At 45.4% G+C, this 16,437-nt stretch overlaps 1 protein-coding gene across 2 annotated transcripts; it reads right to left on the bottom strand.

Moving 5' to 3' along the window:
- Window positions 1–467: 467 nt before the first annotated feature.
- ATP5MC2 (ATP synthase membrane subunit c locus 2) lies at window positions 468–7,775 on the bottom strand. Of its 2 annotated transcripts, none has more exons than XM_081084332.1 (5): window positions 7,211–7,775; window positions 4,673–4,730; window positions 3,172–3,246; window positions 2,442–2,635; window positions 468–731 (listed from the first exon to the last, which is right to left on the bottom strand). In XM_081084332.1, exons 1-5 carry the CDS (start codon window positions 7,537–7,539, stop codon window positions 617–619), a joined length of 771 nt encoding a protein of 256 aa, XP_080940458.1. In that variant the 5' UTR covers window positions 7,540–7,775; the 3' UTR covers window positions 468–616. The 2 variants fall into 2 exon arrangements, with proteins under 2 accessions (XP_080940458.1, XP_080940459.1); XM_081084333.1 differs by lacking the exon at window positions 7,211–7,775 and adding an exon at window positions 6,715–6,890.
- Between the last annotated feature and the right edge of the window lie 8,662 nt (window positions 7,776–16,437).

Here is a 16,437-nt window from a genome sequence, read left to right as displayed (position 1 = left end):
ATAAAACATAAAGCTGAGGAAATTGAGGTCAGACTGTTTTTGAATTGGTAAATGGCAAAACCAGTCCTATGCTTAAGGAGGATTGACTTGGCAGTGGTGGGTAGAAGTAAATGTTAAAGTGAAGAGACAAGAGGCAGGCCAGTTATGAGGTTACTGCAACAGACCAGGTTGGTGGCAATGAGGGCCTGAGTCAGGATAGCCACAGTGGGAACAGAGAGCCCATTAGTCATAATTTTAAGCAAGCACTTAAGCTGCCACTGACCCAATCAAGTAACAGGCCATGGCAGGTGAAAATTATTATCAAATTGTTACCTAATTTGAATAAAGCTGTCCCTGACACAGCTTGAAGAACAAGGGAGGCAAGACCCATGTTGAGTTTAGAATCACCACCACCCTTGAGGCCTTATACTCTCACCAAGGCACTCAGCCAACTGTGGAAAAGAAATATACACAGGAGACTCAAGAAACATCTTATTAATACAGTATTTATTTGTCTTCCTTCTGTCAAACCCTGAGCCAACCACTTTCCCCAGGCTGCCTAGGGAGGTATAGGAAAAGGAACATACAGGGCAGACAAGACACGGGAAAAAAACTATGGGAGGTGGAGACAGCTCCTTCACATGGCGAAGAGGATGAGAAAGGCCACCATCAGGCAAAAGAGCCCCATGGCCTCTGAGAGGGCAAAGCCCAGAATGGCGTAGGAGAAGAGCTGTTGCTTCAGAGAAGGGTTCCTGGGAGAAGGGGAAGAAAAAAGACTGAATTTCTAGTCCACATAAAGAAAAGTATAAACATCAAAGGTGGGCTCAGGGAGAATTCATCTCCTCAAGCTCCTCTTATGAAACAATTCTCTCATGGTGATACCATCATTCCCAAATTCTTGACCTGACACATCAAGGGCTCTACAGAGACTAAATGAGGGGAGTGGACAATCCAAAATTGTGTAACATGGCCCAGGCATGAACATTACCACCTCTACTGGGTCACCCATATCACTGTCATAACTTAAGACCTCTGGGCCTGGACACTTACCTATCCAGGGCCCAACCAGGATGGAAGAGGTATCTGGAGTGGCAGGGCCTATCAGTATTTTCAAACTTTAAACAGCAGAACCCCCAAATACGAAACATATAAAAGCCAAAATGCAAAGGTAAAAAAAGTGGGGGGTTGTAAAAGTTTGTTTGACTGGTCTCCCCTTCATTCTTCTAAGTCAGTCTCTGGGGTATACCCTCAGAACTTTAGGGCTTTAAGAACACAATTAGAAAAACAGTGTACTAGAGGACAAGGGAGTCTGAGGAAAACACTACCTTCTCTCGTTTCAAAATAGTCAAAAGATTTTGGACTTTAAGAAGTTACAGATAGCCTATGGCTGTGGTCGGCAAACTGCGGCAAGCGAGCCACATGCGGCTCTTTGGCCCCTTGAGCGTGGCTCTTCCTAAGCCTTAGGAGTACCCTAATTAAGTTAATAACAATGTACCTACCTATATAGTTTAAATTTAAAAAATTTGGCTCTCAAAAGAAATTTTAATCGTTGTACTGTTGAATTTGGCTCTGTTGACTAATGAGTTTGTCGACCACTGGCCTATGGAGTTTAGATGATATGAATCAAAATGGTATAAAGAACTCCCAACTCTGAAAGCCAATATATAATTTCTATTTCCCTTACTCTGTCATCTCTGGAAGCCTTCATGGTAAAGCAAAGCAACACCAGCTTTTAACAGAATTCTGGACACAGAAGCAGTTAGGCTTCTTGTTTCACACAAACCCTAAAACAAACTCATTTTTCCGAAGACATTAAGAGAACTTGAGGGCCTCTAGAAAATTAATTTAGTTTTAACAGCAAGGTGCCCAGAATAGGTGGGGACCAAATAGTCCAAGTGTCAGGGAGCAGTGGGGCTGTGGAGGCAGTTTTCCCAGGAGTGACAGAGGGGAATTCTCAGAGATGGGGGAAAATAGCAGTGAAACACCCTACTGACTCTAGAGGGGCTCTAGACACGGGGTTGCAAACTTTTTCTGTAAAGGGCTGGACAGTAAATATTTTAGTTTTTGCAGGTCACATATGGTCTCTGTTGCCTTTTTTTTCATGACCCTTTAAAAAAATGTAAAACCCATTCCTAGCTCAGCTATAAAAACTGAGTTATGGCCCATCTACCTTAGTTTGCCTACTCCTGCTCTAAACCAAAGCTGTTCAATAATGTATATTTGCACTGTCTAGTACAGTAGTCGCTAGTCACATGTGGCTACTGACCACTTGAAATACGGCCAGTGTGACTGAAAAACAAAAAACTTAAACTTGGTGTACTTTTAATTAATTGAAATTTAAATTCAAATAGCCACATATAGGTTAGTGGCTACTATATAGGATAATGTAGATCTAGATCCCCAAATATTTCTGTCCGAACCTTTGGGAAACACATCAGAGACTAATGGAGGGCCCATCTTACCTGGCATAACCAATAATGAGGCTCCCAAACACAGTCCCAATTCCAGCCCCAGAGCCTGCCACCCCTACTGTGGCGGCCCCAGCCCCAATGAACTTGGCTGCTGTGTCGATGTCCCTTGAAATGGCACTGGTTTGGAAGCTACGGCTAGAAATAAGCGAGGTCAGGGGACGTGGGGCTGCCAAGCTGCTGAGGCTCTGTGAAGAGGAGAAATATAGGAGATAAAATTTTTAGGAATCCCCTTTTGCTTTGCAAACTTTTGTAACACTTAAAGAAAGCTTTATGCTGTCAAATTCCATGCCCCCCCGCCAAAAACAGAAAATCTTTTTACTTTCTAGAAAACTTCCTAAAATGCTGCCAAGAAAAACTTTTTAATGCAAGAGGTGAACTTCAAATACCTTTAAAATTCAAGTATGCTTTCTAAGATCAAAATCCTAAACCGTGCTTGGTGCCTCAAAGAGATCATCTTTCTGGGACTAAATGTTCCAAATGAAGTCTGAAAATTAGGCCAAGTAATGGCAGTCATCAGTAGCACACATAAGCATGTGCTACCAGTGCCAGAGCTGGAACACTAGAGCATATATGCTATCAACTGCTGTGCATCTCCACCTAAAATCAATGGCCTCGATTCTTCACTAATTTTCCTGTGATGACTCCCCCTACTGGTTCTTCTAGGTAAACCCTCGCCACTCCTTACTCCCAAACCACAGGCCCAATTCCACCTATAAGGTACCTCATCTGTCAGTGTCTCTGGTCGTTTCAGCACCACTGCAGACATTGACCGGCTCAGCTGAGAGGTGCTCCGGACCTAGCAGGAATGACACAAGGGCAAGAAAGTCAAGGAAGGCTCTGGAGAGGAGTTTTAGAACCATCCTAAGTTGTTATTCAATGCCCCTTTCATTCTTTCAAACTTAAATCAGACTGTTGGGTCATTCTTTTACTTTTAGCTAATTCTAGATTGAAGAACCTCACTATTTCTCTCTTGCTTCCCAGGCTTCACCTTTGCTTTAAGACAAGGAAGTCTGCTTTTTGAGGGGCTACCCTCACTGTATCCTTTCACAGGCCTTGAGAATGGGAAAAGATATAAGCCTCAGAAGGATTTGCTTCACTCAATAAGAGATATATGTTGGTACTGGCTAGCCCATAAGGAACCCAACGACTAGAGTATCTTTCCTTAAACACATCCTTCTAAAGCTAGGCACAAAGTCCCATGCTGTAAATTCACCACCTTCTGTTAGCCTTTCTAACCTCAAGCCAGTATCTCCAAGGCAGACAACATGGTGGTTAACAGCCAGGGCTTAAATCAGATATACCTAGATTCATCTTAGCTCTGTAATCAGCTGTGTGACCTTAGGATAGTCACTTATATCTAAGCCTGTTTTCTCCTCTTCAAATGGGAATAATCTATTTCAGGGTTGACTTGAAAAGTAAATAAGGTTGTGTAGCCCTAGCTGGTTTGGCTCAGTGGATAGAGCGCTGGCCTGCGGACTCAAGGGTCCTGGGTTCAATTCCGGTCAAGGGCAGGCTCCTCCCTGGCCGGGCCGTGGTCAGGTCACATGCAGGAGGCAACCAGTCGATGTGTTTTTCTCATATTGGTGTTTTGTTTCTCTGTCTTTCCCTCTCTCTTCCAGTCTCCCTAAAAATCAATGGAAAAATATCCTCGGGTGAGAATTAACAACAACAAAAAAAGATTGTGTATACAAACTGGTAAACTCAGAGCCAGGCATAGTAAGTGCTCAATAAATAGTACCCACCAATAGCACCACTTCCACCATTTAATAATTTGTAATTTCTTCCATGCTAGTGCTTTTGAGTAAAAGATTTTTCCAATGTGTATTTACATGTATGTTAGCTTCCCACCCAAATTTAAGCTCCCAGAGGGTCTCTTAGCTATGGCTCTTCGACAGGACAAAATCCTGTACACAGTGCATACTCAATGCAAGTTAGGCAATCTACTTCATGTTTACTATTTCTGGCTGGGTTCCAGTTTACAGAAAGGTTTAGGGTAGAAATAACCTGATCTCAGTCTAGATTCTCATTTATACTCTTCTAAGATTGGTGGACGAGAAGAATTAACTGGCCTCCAAAGGATATGGGGCAGGTAAACATTCTCTCTCCTGTCAGGCTAGCATAGCAAAGGATCTTCCCCCAGCCCAACTGTAAAGAACAAGGTGTTGCAAGGAAGAGACAAGATGCCCCTCTTGAAAAGTCTCCTAGAAAAGGCAGGTACTCACCAAGGAGGGGGTGGACACAAACTTGGTGCAGGCATACATTTTCAGGGGATGAGGGGAGCTGGAATTACAGAAGCACATTGTGAACACTGTCCTTGCTCACCAAATGACAATTTTTATTAGCAGAAAAGGGGCTCTGGAAAATTTAAATGGCCCCGAGAGCAGAGTGACTGACCTCATCTTGAAAGAGATGGAATCAGAACTCTGAAGTCAAGATTTCCTTATAATCAAGTGACTTCCCTGGTCTGAGCAAGTAGCCACTGGTCCGTTTTAAGACCCATTATTTACTTCCATAGCCTCGTGAGTTGGGGTTGTCAAGAGGAAATTTGCTCAGTGTCCTTTGCCTAATTTTTCCTCAGTTTCTATTTAAAAGGAACCCTTTTCAAGCCCTCATTATCTGGGCCTAACAAAGTTGCCCTGTAAAGACTCTGGGGAGTTATTTGTAGAAGGCCAAAACACTGGAAGGGTCGCCAGTGATATTCCAATTACTTTAAGCATTTGATTCTCCATTTCCTCTATCAATTAACAGGGTGAGGAAGATCGATGAGGAACTTTGCCATTACTCTAATTAGCAACCACTGTTAAAGTATTCATTTTCACCATCACTCGAAGGGGAATTCAATTTTGTATACACAAGATCTAAAACAATGCTGACACTCTGTAGGTGCCTATGTTGGTAGAACTTAACTTATCTGACAGGTACCGGCGAGTTAAACATCTAAAGGCAGGGTTTTTCCAAGTGAAGTGAGGGGCCCACCTGAAGTAATTACCTAGGTGTAAGGATGGTGTATGTATTAAAAATGCATATTCTTGGGTCTCACCCCAGTGGTTCTCAACCTTCTGGCCCTTTAAATACAGTTCCTCATGTTGTGACCCATCCATAAAATTATTTTCGTTGCTACTTCATCACTGTAATGTTGCTACTGTTATGAACCGTAATGTAAATATGATATGCAGGATGGTCTTAGGCGACCCCTGTGAAAGGGTCGTTCCACCGCCAAAGGGGTCGCGACCCACAGGCTGAGAACCGCTGCCTTAGACCTTCCTGGCCAAGATCTCCGGGGTTAAGGCCAGCACCTGTATTTCAAACAAGCTTATAACAGTGGTAAAGTCAGGACTTTAACTCTTCTTACTAATAAATGAAAGCTTTATAGCATGCTAAAGGTTAAAACACTCACCAATTTCCTAGGCCTGTTAAGTGACACTTCCTTAAAGGAGTTGGACTCCTATTTTCCTAGGTTACTCTTCTGAATCCAGAATCTTTTAAGTTACTTTTAGATTAATGGATGTCTTCAACTCTCATCCTGCCAAGAACTCTGATTTCTGCCCATCTTTAACTCTAACCTAACTTTGTGCTGAACTATTCAGGTTTCCTTGGGTCAAATCCAAAATCTCTTTACAGCTTAAAAAAAGGGAGGACTGGTTTTTCCCAAGGATTAAACCTCAATATCATCATTTGTAAAATGCAGTTCTTGGGGAGATGAAATGAAATGACTGATGTAAAGAGCTTCATGTGGTGCTGGCCCACAGTAAGACCACGCCCAAGGGTGGCAATTAAGGAGCTGCGAGAGGCGCGGATTGCTCCACTGGCCACCCAACCTGGCCAGTCTGCAACTGCTGGCCTGCCACAGCCCAGGCAACGGTACCACCCGGAACCCAGGACCCACGTCACCACCGGCCTCCTCCTCCTGCAGGTCAGTCACCGGGTTACTGGACTGCTGACTTGGCCATTCCCCTCCTTAAACTGTCTTTTTCCTCTTGAGGGCAGAGTCAGGGACTCTCACCAAGCCCTTGACGGGAGCGGGCGGGTGCACGTTATCCCATGCAGGTCCCACCCTACGCTTGTGCGCCCGCTGCCCCCCACAGAAAACCTCACTGTCGTCCGCTGTTTCCCCCAACTTCACTGCGGTCAAAGGAAGAGGCCGGCATGGAAGACAACCCAAGGTTCCAGAGAAACCGGCCTCTCCTGCAACAGCGCTCCCAGGTCACAGCCTGAAGGGAATGTTTTGACTGTTTTGTTCACTTCTACCACGTTCACGGCTTACTTTTTTAAACGGAGGGGTGCTGACTAGAGGGGTTGGTGGCTTTGGATGATCCACTATCTCCATGGCTCGGCACCTGAGGTCCTGAAGTCTGGAGGTTTCAGGATAAGGCAGGCACGGGGTAAGGATGAGAGGATAAAGCAGAGATTGGAGGGGAGACTCTAGGGGTTGTGATTACTCTGAGAGGGCAAGAGGGTAAGAAAAGAGCGTTTGTAAGGGCTGAGTCGGGACAGGCGAAGTGAGCACTCTGGCATTTGACTTTCGCCAGCTCCCACGCGCCCTCCCACAGCGAGTCATCCAAGATGGCGCCAGGCCCGCGCGGTTGGAGGTCAACGGCACACGGAAGGGGCAGATCTTAAGATGCGGGGATACCCGCAGCGAGGAAGGGCGTGAGGCCCCGGGTGGGAGCATGCAAGGTACCGGCCTCAAAGCAACCGCGCGAGGGAGGGTATCCCGCGCGCGTGCGCGGCGCAAGCGGGCACGAGGGGCCAAGCCTTACCTGCTCCCAGTGCAGAGAAGACAGAGAGGGGCGGGGGCGCTGGAATAGCGAAAGGAAGGCTTCGCGCATGCGCGGCCCGGACCAACGAGTCGCTCCGCCAAGGATAGAGTGGCTGCAATGTGGAGGCGGCTCAGGCGCCACAGCGCCGCCTGCCACCTCGGTGGCGGCATCCGGCCAGTCGCTCCACCTGGCGTTGTAGAGGAGAAACTGCAGGCGGAGCGGCTGCAGAAATAAGGATAACTCCGCAGTGTAAGCCGACCCGTTATGTGGCCTGCGGTATGGTCTGCACAGCATTTGGGATCTTGGACTCGCGTTTCCTTCCCGAGCATGCGCAGTCACATTGAAAATAAAAATCTACCTAGTAATTCAATGTTAAATAGCATACAATCGGGATTGGGGTTCAGTGCCCAAAATGTAACGGGATTCTTGCGTTGTTGCCCCTGGAACTTTGGCTTTATGGATGGGAAACCTGTTCAATGGGGGAATAGTCAGCAACACGCCCCAGCTACCACGGGTGGCTTTGCCTTTATTTTTTTCTCTCTCTCTTTCTTAATTGCAGTGATCAGCCACGAGGAAACTAGCATCAGCGAACCAGAAGATAGGGGCTAAAGATGATGGGACTCAAGCACCTGACTCTCAATCTTGAAACTGACCTGCGGTGAGATTGCTCATTCTCTGCCCAGGCTTCTGAGACCAGCAGACCCCCCAAAGAGGTGCTCTCATGAAGACCCCCCAGCTTTCCCCTCGGCCTGTCCTTCCCTGGGCCACGTAAGGAAGTGGGGGCGCCACGGGCCTCATTGCTTCCTCCGGCCCCTGTCTCCGCGGGGTCTGACAGCCCCTGCAAGAGGCGGTGCAAGGCCTACCTAGTCCCCTCCTGGCCAGACCCCGGCGTCCAGGCGTCGGGCTTGCACGCAGCAGGAGAAAGACGGGGAAAGCTCACCAAACCCCCATAAAAAAATAAAAAATAAAAAGAATGCTGCGGCTGTAAATAAAGCCAAATCCACCAGCCTCGGAGGGGCCGTTTGTCCTCCCCTCCTTGGCCTCGTCCTTCCCGCCGCCCCCTCCCGGTTCCCGGGCCCCGCGGCGCCCCGGCCCCGAGCTCCTCCATTTAATCGGATTTGGGAGAAGGGGAGGATAAATCACGGCAGCAGCTTTACGGTCCCGGAGGAGAGGCGAGCCGCAGCCAGGCACACCCCGGCCGGCGATAAAAACCGCCGCTGAAAGCCCACGGAGCAATTTCCCGGGACCCCGAGCGACGCCATTACAGGAATGTAATTTTGCCCGGATGAGGCCCCGAGTTTAATTATCCTCGCGGAGGAATTTCAATGTGGCCAATCCATCTTGCAGGCGGGCGGCAGAGGGATTTATATGGGCCCGTTATTTCACACCGATCCTCCATCTGCATTTTTATGGCCCCGAGCTCCTGAAACGGGGGGAAGGCGCGGGGAGAAATCCGAGACGCGGGCGCGGGGTGGGGGGTGGGGGGGACGCCCCTCCCGTCCGAAAGCCGCGGCTCCAGCTGGATGAGGATTCTCACGGGTTCCCCTGAAAACCCCCCATCTCCCTCCAGGGCCAGTGGGTGTCTTGGGGGACGAGGGTGAGTGAGGAAGGAAGCTGGAAGCCTTGCGAATCAATCAACAGGTATTTACTGGTTCCAAGTACCAAGCAGGGCGGGGCGCTGCCAGGTGCCGAGGAACTAGGGAAGGCAGGCGAGCAAGGGTGTCCCCTCCAGGCCCCAGACACCCCCACTCCGTCCGCCCTGAGTTCCTGTTAGCTCGCAGCTTCCTGTCCTCCGAGGCAAAAAGTTCACGGTTCTCAGGGCCGCTACCCGCAAACGGTTTCTGCGGCTGTTGGGACCACACTGACCCTCTCGGGTGCCGCTAACAGTCCCCAAGGAGGTTTGCAGAAGGGGCTCCGAGGAGCTAGAGCTGGCTCCTCTCAAAAGTTGTGACAGCTTGCCCTGTCTACTCCCCCCTACTCCACCGGGCTCTGATTCAGACAAACCTCGTTTCCCAAATCCCTGTGTGACCTTGGGCAAGCTGGTTAGCCCCTCTAGATGGACTACCTTCTATGTAAATTGGGAATAATTACAGTGCGTACACCACAGCGAACATTGGGGTAATAAACGTGAAGCTTTTAACAAGGTGCTTGGAACTCAGTAAGAGTTAATGCTAGTAAGAGTAGTAACAGCATTATTATTGTTATTGTTATTATTATTATTATTATTATTATTAGCATTGCCATTTAATTCTGCACTGCTCCTCAGAGGCATTATTACAAGGTCCTTTCAATGATGGCTGAAAATACTCAACTGGAATTTTTTTCATCTACATCCATCATCCAAAACAAGTTATTTGACATGGTTGGTGGTTGGAGCTCTGTGGGGAAGGCTGAGAATCCTGGGGGTTATTGCTACTAGGTCTGAAGCCAGAAATTAAGTCAATAAGGGAACAATGAGATTACAAAAAGTGGACAGAGATATGTGAGTTAGTGGTGAAAAGATTATTCAAGGGAATATTAGCGAAGGGCCTAGGGATTTTCTTTACTGAGGACTTGGGAAAGAGTCCTTCTCTAACTTCAGTGAGGGGAAAACGGTCCAGAAAGGAAAGGGTGTGGAGCCAGAACCATCCTTTCCAATCAATCCCTTCCTTTTCCTACCAGACCATGTAACAAGGTTGGCCTGATTGGCCGGCTTTTCTAATGACTCTTGGTGGCAGATTCTGACTGGTTAGCAGCTTCCCTGCTCAGTAGTGACGAAGAAAGGAGATTGATTTTTTTCTTTCTCAGGATTGGTTAACAAATCAGGGCCAGAGACTCGTTTTAATTGACTGGATAGGCGAGGAGGGAGGTCCAGCACCTCTCATACAGAAATTCCGTGTTCTTTTCCACAAAGGTCACCAAGAAAGAGCCTTGATAGGTTTCTGCATGTTTGCTTTTAGAAAGACACAGTCGTTTAGTGAAGAAGAATCAAGAGAATCATGCAGACATGCTACAGCTCAATTTGAAACCGCAAACAGAGGGAGGGATTCACAGAGAGAAACATAAAAGGGACAAAAAGAGAGAGACCAGGACACATGGAAACACAAAGAAAAATAATTGCCAGAGAGGAGAGGAAGGGTTTGGATAATTTGTTTTTCATTCCTGATGGTTTAAGATGAGGCTACTCTATGATGCATTTTGCTAGATGCACATGTTGCCAGCACACGGCATGGAAAGAATAGCTGGCTTGGAGGCAGGAGACTGGGAGTCTAGTCCCAGCCTTGCTACTAACTACCCGAGTAACTGCACGTTTCTTCACCTGTCAAAGCTCCAGTTTCCTCAGTTGGAGAGAGAAATAGGTGGTTTCTAAGGTTCCATCCAGAGTTAACCTCCTAGGAGTCCCTTTCTTTCTGCTAAACAGGGAATTTTGTACAAGTTAAAGTGGTACCTTTGCACTGCCAATAAGGACTATTCTTAGGCCTTAAACTCCTCTGTTTATGATTGCTAATTTCAGGCTCCTGAGGCTGGGTGGATTTGACACTTTCTCATACTAAATCAGCTCCTCGGGACAGCAGAACTGTGAAGCCATTAATTAGCAAACCAACCTATTCTGGGAGAAAGAAAACAGTAAATGAAGGAAGGAAAACGCTCCTTAGTGTCCAGGCTTCTGAGGGAGAACTGGTGGCAAAAGGATGACCAAACAAATTTTTGCTGGGGAAGAATCTGAGTTCTTCTGAATTGGTAAGGTGAATTTGTACAGGTCCTGCACATTTATCTAGAAGCCATGTTAAGTATCTATGTGAACAGATTTGGTCCCTGTTTAGAGGCTCCCAAGCCAAGGAACACACACAGACAAAACAGAAAATAAAAGTCATTGTGATATATTGTGAAGAGCTAAGGGCAGGAAACTAGAGATCTGAATCTAGATTTTAGAAACCTACTAATTAATCATGTGACTTTAGGAAAATCACTTCCCCTTTATAGAATTCAGTTGTTTTCTCTTGCAAAATGTAGGAAAACACTAGGTGCCTGTTAAGTTCTCTTTCAGTTTTAAATATAAATAGCATAGATTTGTCCCTCCTGGTTAGCCATTGTCTCCTATGACTTCAATTAAACAACCAATATTTATTGAGCATCTACTATGTGCAAGGTGTTGTGCTACATACTGAGAATAAAGAGGAAGGCATAATCCCCTCATAAATTTATAGTCAGTAAGAAAGACATGTACATCTATAATAATAAAAGGGTAATGTGCTAATTAGACCAGACATCTTCTGGACGTCATTCCGGACATCCTTCCTGACGAAGCTGGGGCTGGAGGGAAGCCAGCCCGGGTCCTGGGTGCCTACAGGCGATCCAAGTGAAGCCAGCCTAGGTCCTTGGTGCCTGCAGGCGGCCAGAGGGAAGCCAGCTCAGGTCCCTGGTGCTGAGGGAAGCCAGTGCCAGCAGCCAGGGGAAGGAAGGCCTACTCTTGTGCATCGGGCCTCTAGTATATAATATGTGGCAAAATTTAATAGGTTAAATGGGTAATAGGAGTTGAGGAGGTAGTATGACTTTCAGCTACAATGATCAAGGGGCACCATGAGTAAAGTAGGTATTTTTCTTCTTTGTAGAAAGCATGAAGTATTTGAATTACATAAAAGTTGCAAGTAATGAATATCATTTATTCAACAGATATTTATTGAGATCCTGTGTGTGAGGCACTATCCTAGGTTCTGGAAACACAACTTTGAACAAAACAGGACAAAAATCCTTGCCTTCCCAGAGCTGACATTTTATATAAATCACTAGAGGCCCGGTGCACAAATTTATGCACCAGTGGGGTCCCTTGGCCTGGCCTGTGGGATCAGGCTGAAATAGGCTCTCCAACATCCCCTGAGGGGTCCCGAATTGCAAGAGGGCACAGGCCAGGCCGAGTGATCCCACTGGTGCATGATTGGGGCCAGGGAGTGACCTCATGAGGGTTCCAGGGCGTGTCCAGTCTGTCTCAATCCTGATCGGCTGGACCCCAACAGCAAGCTAACCTACAGGTCAGAGCATCTTCCCCCTGGTGGTCAGTGCACATCATAGCAAGTGGTTGAGCAGCCTTAGAATATCATTAGCATATTATTTCTTTGATTGGTTGAAGGGTTGACTGGTCTACCAGGCACTTAGCATATTAGACTTTTATTACATAGGAAAGATGAAGCATAATAATAAAATGGACACCCCTTAAACCACCCCTAATTCAAGAAAAGAAAAAAAAATACTAGTACCATGGGGAAGGGTGGCCATATGCTGCTCTCCTATAGTAGCCCCTGAATTTTATGTTTACCATTTCAAGGTTTTTCTTGATATAGTGCCATATATTGTTTACTTTGGGCTCCACCATTTAAAAAACATTCTAAGAGTGGCATAAATTATTTTTAGACTTCTTTGCTTGCTCTTTTATTTAACATTTTGTTTCTAATATTCATCCATGTTGATGTAGGCAGCTGTAGTTTATTTATTTTCATTGATGTATAATCATCCACCAACTTGTTGATTAATTACCCTGTTGATGAGTAGTCAAGTTTGTTTCTAGCTTTTTGCCATTACAAACAATGCTTCTCAGAACATTTCTGTACATGTCCCCTGGTATACCTGGGCAATAGTTTCTTCAGGATATATATGTAGGATTGTAGGATATGAAAATCTTTAAGTTTTCTAGATAATGTCAAATTGTTTTCCAATATTTATGCCCATCATAAGTATATAAGATTTCTGTTGCTACCTATCCTTACCAATTTTGGTATTTAGTCAATCTGTTGAATATAAAATGGTATTTCATGGTGGTTTCAATTTATATTTGCCTGGTTATTAATGAGGTTGAGCACTTTTTCATATATTTATTGGTCAATCATGTTTCCTCTTCTGTGAAATGCCTATTCATGTATGTCTTTCGCCTGTTTTCCTATTGGGTTACTTGTCATCTACATATTGATTTATAGAAATATATATATATATATATATATAGCCTAGGACTGATCCTTTGTTAGTGGCAGCTATTAGTGAGGTTTGAAGGATGGATGGTTTCAGTTCCAGCTCAGAGTCCTCATTTAGTTGAATTAATTAATTCTTAATTCATTAATTAAATATTTATTGAATGTCTAGCCAGACATCATGCTAGACACTGAAAATACAATCCCACATTTTTTCACCCTTTACCACTTCCAATATCTAGTTGGGTCCAAGCCACTGACATCTCTTGCTGGACTGCTAGAATAGCCTTTTAGCTGGCCTCCCTGATTCCAATCTGGCTTTGCCACAGTCTACTTTCCACACAGTAAGTAGCTAAAGTAATATTTTAAAATGTAGGTCAGAAAATGCAACTTAAAACCTCCCAGTAGTTTTCCAGTACTCACAGAAAAAATTTCAGGGTTCAGCTACACTAGACTCTTACTGATCCTTAGACACACCAAACTTATTCCCACTCAGGCCCTTTGCTGTTTCCTCTGCCTGGAACATTCTTCCTCCAATCGTGCTCGTTCTCTCATTTCATTTAGGTCTCATCTCAAATATCACCTCCTTAGAGAAGCCTTTCCTGACCACCCAATCTAAACAGCCATCACCTTCCCTTCTTTATCTCCTTATCCTCCTTTATTTTTCTTTTTAGCATGTATTGTATTTTTATTTTTATTGCTTCTCCTCCTCTTCCCCCCCCCCACCCCTCCCAAGTAGAAGATAAGCTTCACCAGGGCAGGGACCTTACTGACCACTATATCTATATCCTCAGCATTTAGAACAGTACCTGGCACATACTAGGCTCTCAACAAAAATTTCATGAATGATTGAATGGTGAATAAGAGAGTCCTTGACCTTAAAATGTTTATAGTCTAGCAGGAAATACAGAGAATTAAAAGGCAAATTATTTTAATACTGTACAATAGTGTTACAAGAGGGGTAAGTACGTGATGCTATCAGAGCACATAGGAAGAACACAAATCCAGTTCTGAGAAGTGGTAGTCAAGGAAGGCTTCCAGGAGGAGGTGACATTTATGAGACAGTTAAGCCCCTGTATAAGGAGGAAATAGGAGGCTATCCCATAGAGAAGAAACAGTAAATACAAAGGCTTTGAAGAGAGGGATTGCGTGTTCTCTTCCCCAAAGGGCAAGTAATTCAGTGTGGCCAGAATGAACAGTGGTGGGTGTGGCAGGGTACAGAGAGGTGAGACTGGTTGTTAGCAGCTTGATCCTAAAGGATCTTGAGCATCAAGGTAGGACATTTGAATTTTATCCAGGAAGCAGCAAGGAATTATTTCAACAGAAGAGTGAGAAGCTCAAATTTGCATTTTAGAAAGATCATTTTAGCTCTAGTGTGAAGAATGGCTTGGCGGCAGGGGTGGGGGGTCGGACTGGGGGTACAGAGTGCAATAGGAGGCTGTTGTCATAATTCAGATGGGAGATGGTGGTAGCCTGAGCTCTGAGGTGGTAGTGGGGATGGAGAGAAGTAGGCAGAGCTCAAGAGGTTTAGGAAGAAGTGATCAGGCCTCAGTGATTGATTGTTGTGGGGGATGGAGGATTGAGGGAGAGATGAAGATGGTGCCGGCCTGAGTCACTGAGTGGTGCCATTTCCTGGCTCTCTTCCAAGCCTAGTTCTTCTGCACCTCCACATCCTAAGAACCACCCTGACGGGGTTGCTCCACAACATAGGGGCCCTACCCCCTCGCTGACCATCCTCTAAACTTGGTCCTGTACTCGATGAGCCTACAGGAATCTAACCTTTTTTCTGGGCTCTACTCCCTCCATTTTCTCCCTGCTAAATGAAACTGAAACTATCATAGATCCCCTGGTTGTGCCCTTGCTTTTCTAACTCTGCCTAAGTCATTCGGCCCTGCCTTGTATATTCGATGGAGAGCTTATATAAGTATCATTCCACAGAGGCTAAGGCAGGGTTGTGGCTCATGCCATCCACTGATGGTGGTGGCCTGAGCTCTGAGGTGTGCTATATGCAGCTTGAAGACCCCCTTCTCTTTCAAAATGTAGGAAAACACTAGGTGACTGTTAAGTTCTCTTCCAGTTTTAAATATAAATAGCATAGATTTGTCCTTCCTGGTTTGCCATTGTCTCCTATGACTTCAATTAAACAACCAATATTTATTGAGCATCTACTATGTGCAAGGTGTTGTGCTACATATTGAGAATAAAGAGGAAGGCATAATCCCCTCATAAATTTATAGTCAGTAAGAAAGACATGTACATCTATAATAATAAAAGGGTAATATGCTAATTAGACCAGACATCTTCTGGATGTGTGGCTGCATATAGCACACCTCTTTAGAAATAAAGAACAGGAGAATGGCAGCACAGACAATAAAATGACTACAGGTATGCACTGTAAGTTAGTTACATCCTCTTCAGTCTGGGAATAGCAGGAAAAGTCTTGGCAGCTCTGAAAGGGCAGGAGAGAGGAAATCAGCACCTCCTTTTGCAATAAGCTGAAAAGTTTCGGGTGAAAGGTGGATTTGGGAAGCTGTGAGAATGAAGAGGGGTGAATTGCCCAGTGGGCAAGTTTGGGGATTTCTAGGCAGAAAGGATAGAAAGCAGGAGGCAAAGAGTCAGTATGTTATAGTGAGATGAGTTGGCCTATTGCTCATATTTGTGGAGCCTAGGGCAAGATAAAAATATATAAACCAATATACCAAATATCCAAATATGTAAGAGTTATAAATCAAAGCTAACAAACTTAAATAAAACATGTTCTACCCTTTTATTTTGACAAGTATATCAATATCAACTGAGAGATTTATATTTAGAATTCTGGGACTCCTCCAGCCAGCATTCCTGGCTCTGTCCCACGACCTGAGGGGCCTAACACAAAAGTGTGTGCTGAGTGCAGCCACACATTTAAACTCCACCCACACTCCAGGGCTAGCGGTGTGACCTCCGCAGCTCCTCCGTACTCTCAGGAGATGGGGCCCAAGGAAGAGGCCCTGGAAGTGAGCTTGAGGTTGCTTGGCAGGGGAATCTGGCAACTGGAGCATGACATAGGAGAGGGGAAGCATGAGCCCTGGGTAGGCACACTCTTCGGCCTTAAGTTCTGCTCACTCTGGAGGAGGAGACGCTGTCTGAAACAGGCATCTGGCGTAGAAGAGGTCCTTCTTGCCAGGTCTAAGGGTGTGGACTCTGAAATCATATAGACTGAATTTGAATTCCTATTATGATATTTATTAACTCTTCTTTGAACCTGACCAAACTCTCTGAGCCTGTTTTCTTACTTGTAAAATGACA

Source organism: Myotis nattereri, assembly GCF_964212035.1.
Source record: "Myotis nattereri genome assembly, chromosome: 2".
NCBI lineage: Eukaryota > Metazoa > Chordata > Mammalia > Chiroptera > Vespertilionidae > Myotis > Myotis nattereri.
This window is presented reverse-complemented; position numbering and strand designations above follow the sequence as displayed.